Source organism: Panulirus ornatus, chromosome 17 (genome assembly GCF_036320965.1).
Source record: "Panulirus ornatus isolate Po-2019 chromosome 17, ASM3632096v1, whole genome shotgun sequence".
NCBI classification, from domain to species: Eukaryota; Metazoa; Arthropoda; class Malacostraca; order Decapoda; family Palinuridae; genus Panulirus; species Panulirus ornatus.
The window spans coordinates 190,747-196,746 of record NC_092240.1 but is presented as its reverse complement, the minus strand read 5'-3'; the positions used below and the strand labels follow the sequence as shown (position 1 = coordinate 196,746).

Below are 6,000 nucleotides of genomic sequence, written 5' to 3'. Positions count from 1 at the left end.
ATATCAGTTGCCTTCTCCAGATCCATAAATGGCGCATGCAAATCCATTTGTTTTTCTAAGTATTTCACACTAAATGCTTCAAGCTAACACCTGATCCTAATCCTCTACCACTTCTGAAACCACATTGCTCTTCCCAATCTAATGCTCTGTACATGCCTTCCCCCTCTCAATCACTACCCTCCCCTATAATTCCCAGGAATATCATACAAGTTATTTCTGTAATTTGAACACTCACTTTTATCCCTTTGCCTTTGTGCAATGGCACTATGCATGCATTCCGCTAATCCTCAGGCACTTCACCATGAGCCATACATACGTTGAATATCCTCATTAACCCACATTTATCCCCTTTGCCTTTGTGCAATGGCACTATGCATGCATTCCGCTAATCCTCAGGCACTTCACCATGAGCCATACATACGTTGAATATCCTCACCAACAGTCAACAACACAGTCACACGCTTTTCTTAATAAATTCCAATGCAATACCATCCAAACCCGCCGCCTTGCCAGCTTTCGTCTTCCGCAAAGCTTTCACTACCTTTGTTTACCAAATCATTCTACATGACCCTCTCACTTCGCACACCTCCTCGACCAAAACACCCTATATCTGCATCTCTATCATCTAATATATTCAACAAACCTTCAAAATAATCACTCCATCTCCTCACATCACCACTACTGTTTTTTACCTCCCCATTAGCCCCCTTTCACCGATGTTTCCATTTGTTCTCTTGTCTTACGCATTTATATAATTCCTTCCGAAACATCTTTTTATTCTCCTTGAAATTTTATGATTACTCTCTCACCCTAACTTTCATTTGCCCTCTTTTTGACTCTTGCACTTACTATTGACCTCCTACCTCTTTCTTTTATACATCTCCAAGTCATTTGCACTATTTCCTGCAAAGATCGTCCAAATGCCTCTCTTTTCTTTCACTAATGATCTTACTTCTTATCCACGCCTTCTAATCAGCCCATGCCTACGCTTCTCTGCCACAAGCATCTTCTGCGCAAGTCATCACTGTTCCTACAGGCTTCCATTCCTTCCCCAATCCCCTTAGTCCTTTGCTCTCACCTTTTTCCATTCTCACTCAGTCTCTCCTGGTACTTCCTCACACAAAAATCCTTCCCAAGCTCACTTACTTCCACCACTCTCTTCTTCCCAACGTTCTCTCTTCTTTATCGAAAACCTCTACAAATCTTCACCTTCGCCTCCACAAGATAATTGATCAGATATCCCTCAGTTCCACGTCTCATCACATTAACATCCACAAGTCTCTCTTTCACGCGCGTATCAATTAACACGTAATCCAACAACGCTCTCTGGCCATCTCTCCTTACTTACATACGTATACCTTATGATATCTCTGTCTAAACCAGGTATTCCAAGTCACCAGTCCTTTTTCAGCACACAAATCTACAAGCTCTTTCACATATCCATTTACAACACTGAAAGCCCCATGTTCACTAATCATTCCCTCAACTGCCACATTACTCACCTTTGCATTCATATCACCATTACTATAACCCGGTCTCGTGCATCCAAAATACTAATCACACTCAACAGATGCTCCCAAAACACTTGCCTCTCATGATCCTTCTTTTCATGCCCAGGTGCATATGAACCAATAATCACCCATCTCTCTTCCATCACTTTTAGTTTTACCATATCAATCTAGAGTTTACGTTCTTACACTCTATCACATACTCCACTACTCCAGTTTCAAGAGTAGTGCTACTCCTTCCTTGTCTTGTCGCTCACCAACCCTGACTTTACTCCCTAGACATTCCCAAACCACTCTTCCCCTTTACACTTGAGCTTCGTTTCACTCAGTGCCAAAAACATCCAGGTTCCTTTCTCAAACATATTACGTATCTCTCCTTTTCCTCATCTTGGTTACATCCACACATATTTGGACACCCCAATCTGAGTTTTCAAGGAGGATAAGCACTCCTCGCGTGACTCCTTCTTCTGTTTCCCCTTTTAGAAAGTTAAAATACAAGGAGGGGAGGGTCACTAGCTCCCCGCTCCCGTCCCCTTCAGTCGCATTCTACGACATGCGGGGAATGCGTGGAAAAGCATTCTTTGTCCCCTATCTCAGGGATAGTATATATTATTTATATATTATATATATATATATGTATATTTGTGTGTGTTTGTTGAGAGAGAGAGAGAGAGAGAGAGAGAGGAGAGAGAGAGAGAGAGAGAGAGAGAGAGAGAGAGAGAGAGAATGAGTCATACGTACATGTAAATGAAAAATTAATGCATCATAACAAATGCCCTACTAGATGATCACCATCATGCATAAAGAAAAAAACTTGACCATACACCAATGACACTTCATTCTGCTGTTCCATTTCAAACTATCCCTTCCAATGTGTGAGGTTTAAACGTCATCACATGAAGTGGGTGCTGGTCTTCCCGCGGCTGCACTCTAGGAATCACTTGGTATTAATTTTCTTTCGGGTTTGTATGACCAGATGACACCTCTCTCTCTTTACATCAGGTCAATGATTCCTGTGTACAGGTAACAGCCAAGAAACAGACCAAATTCTGTTTCCTAATCGTTCCAGTTGTACATCCTACATGAAGGAGAAGCAATAAGGATTCCAAAATCGCACTCATGTTGATGCGGGTATATGAGCACAATTACTTATTATTCTTTTGCCGATCACGAACACATGATCAAATAAGTCCCCCACATATTTTCAAAGTGCTACACCACTTTCTGCTTCTGAAAATATCAAGTTACTTTTCACTGTTGCAACACATGTATATGTTATCTATAACTTAACCTTATATCCTATAATGTATAGCGCAACACCTGCTGCTGTATAGTGACCATGTCAACTGCATGTCTCTCATCCTTCTCTCATATGCAGTTTTCCTTGTAACTTGAACTATTGCTTGTTACGCGGACACAAAATTGAATACAGAATTTACATTCTTGCAACTAACCTGACATACTGGTATTGACTGAACACGCTGGTTATAGCATGGTAGAATACCTCTAACCTGCTCTGACCTGATCTGCTCGCTCTGACCTGGCGTAGCACTGACCTGGAGCGGTATCACACATCCGCTGACCTGATCTGCTAGCTCTGACCAAGTGTAGCACTGACCTGCTGACTCTGACCTGGGGTAGCTTTGACCTGAGGCGGTGTCACACATCCACTGACCTGGGGCGGTGTTACACATCCACTGACCTGGGGCGGTGTCGCACATCCACTGACCTGGGGCGGTGTCACACATCCACTGACCTGGGGCGGTGTCACACATCCACTGACCTGGGCGGTGTCACACATCCACTGACCTGGGACGGTGTCACATATCCACTGACCTGGGGCGGTGTCACACATCCACTGACCTGGGACGGTGTCACATATCCACTGACCTGGGCGGTGTCACACATCCACTGACCTGGGGCGGTGTCACACATCCATTCCCTGCAGCACTGGCCCGGCACCGTCACCAGGTGGGGGTTGTGGCACTGGGCGCTGGGTAGGATATTCTCACTGGGACACAGGGACACACACGCGTAGGTCCCATTCTGGGGGCAAGAGACAATGGCTCACTTTAGGTCATAAGGTAACAAAAGACTTACGAAGAATTATACAGAGTTACGGCTGAACTGTGAGTCAAATAATGGATATCATGTATTCACATACACTGCTTCAACGAAATTCATAAGGATATTGGGCAGTATACAAGACTTAAGAACAGCATTGTATATTGTACGAAAGGTAAAGGAACAGTGTATAGCTGATTAAATATTTTTGTTATTTTTAAGCTTATACTGCTGTGGACCATCATACAGAATGTATGACCCCAAAGTTGTACCAACAAGTTCTGGACAGATAGCTATTATGAAATGAGTAAAGACTGACTACTAGATAGCTGGGGAACTGACACATAAAGACAGACTACTAACAGTGGAAGTGACACACATAAAGACAGACTAATAACTAACAGAGGAAGTGACACACATAAAGACAGACTTCTAACTAGCAGGGGAAGTGACACACATAAAGACAGACTGCTAACTAGCAGGGGAAATGACACACATAAAGACAGACTACTAACTAGCAGGGGAAGTGACACAGAGAGAGACAGCCTTCTAACTAGCAGGGGAAGTGACACACAGAAAGACAGACTACTAAGTAGCAGGGGAAGCGACACGCAGAAAGACAGACTACTAACTAGCAGAGGAAGTGACACACATAAAGACAGACTACTAACTAGCAGGGGAAGTGACACTGAGAGACAGCCTTCTAACTAGCAGGGGAAGTGACACACAGAAAGACAGACTACTAAGTAGCAGGGGAAGCGACACGCAGAAAGACAGACTACTAACTAGCAGAGGAAGTGACACACATAAAGACAGACTTATAACTAGAAGGGGAAGTGACACGCAGAAAAACTAGTAACTAGCAGGGAAGTGACACATATAAAGACATACTACTAACTAGCAGGCGAAACGACACACAGAAAAATACTACTAACTAGCAGGGGAAGTAACACACATAAAGACAGACTGCTAACTAGAAGGGGAAGTGACACACATAAGTATAGACTACTAACTAGCAGGGGAAGTGACACACATAAGACATACTACTAACTAGCAGGGGAAGTAACTCACAGAAAAGCAGGGGCCTAACGGTTAGCATTCCTGCCTCTTGCACAGGGGTCCCGGGTTCGATCCTGGCTGTTGGAGGTTTGTATGTTCTATGAAGGTGCGCGTTCATGTGCACTTTATTCGTGTACATATATATATATATATATATATATATATATATATATATATATATATATATATATATATATTCCTATGAGTCCACGGGGAAAATGAAACACGAAAAGTTCCCAAGTGCACTTTCGTGTAATAATTACATCATCAGGGGAGACACAAGAGAGAAATATAACAGTCAGTTGATATGCATCGAAGATACGAAGCTAGGACGCCATTTGGTAAACATGTGATTGTCCAAATGGCGTCCTTGCTTCGTCTCTTCGATGTACATCAACTGACTGTTATATTCTCTCTTGTGTCTCCCATGATGATGTGATTATTACACGAAAGTGCACTTGGAAACTTTTTGTGTTTCATTTTCCCCGTGGACTCATAGGAATATCTTGATCATGCGCAAAATTGTGATCCTTTACAATATATATATATATATATATATATATATATATATATATATATATATATATATATATATATATATATATATATATATATATATATATATATATATATATATATATATATATATATATATATATATATATACATATACATATATATATATATAATATATATATATATATATATATATATATATATATATATATATATATATATATATATATATATATATATATATATATATATATATATATATAATATATATATATATATATATATATATATATATATATATATATATATATATATATATATATATATATATATATATATATATATATCTTTTTTTTTTTTTTTTTTGCTTTGTCGCTGTCTCCCGCGTTTGCGAGGTAGCGCAAGGAAACAGACGAAAGAAATGGCCCAACCCACCCCCATACACATGTATATACATACGTCCACACACGCAAATATACATACCTACACAACTTTCCATGGCTTACCCCAGGCGCTTCACATGCCCTGATTCAATCCACTGACAGCACGTCAACCCGGTATACCACATCGCTCCAATTCACTCTATTCCTTGCCCTCCTTTCACCCTCCTGCATGTTCAGGCCCCGATCACACAAAATCATTTTCACTACATCTTTCCACCTCCAATTTGGTCTCCCTCTTCTCCTCGTTCCCTCCACCTCCGACACATATATCCTCTTGGTCAATCTTTCCTCACTCATTCTCTCCATGTGCCCAAACCATTTCAAAACACCCTCTTCTGCTCTCTCAACCACGCTCTTTTTATTTCCACACATCTCTCTTACCCTTACGTTACTTACTCGATCAAACCACC

The 6,000-nt window shown here is 40.9% G+C and overlaps 1 protein-coding gene across 1 annotated transcript in view; it reads right to left on the bottom strand.

Moving 5' to 3' along the window:
• Positions 1–2,212: 2,212 nt before the first annotated feature.
• LOC139754491 (uncharacterized) overlaps positions 2,213–6,000 on the bottom strand; it is a 159,805-nt gene continuing 156,017 nt past the window's right edge. The window contains exons 6-7 of the mRNA XM_071671756.1: positions 3,425–3,554; positions 2,213–3,264 (exon numbers count right to left, since the gene is read on the bottom strand). Of these exons, the coding sequence (XP_071527857.1) occupies positions 2,915–3,264; positions 3,425–3,554 (480 nt within the window). The 3' untranslated portion in view covers positions 2,213–2,914. The remainder of the gene's footprint in view (positions 3,265–3,424; positions 3,555–6,000) is intronic.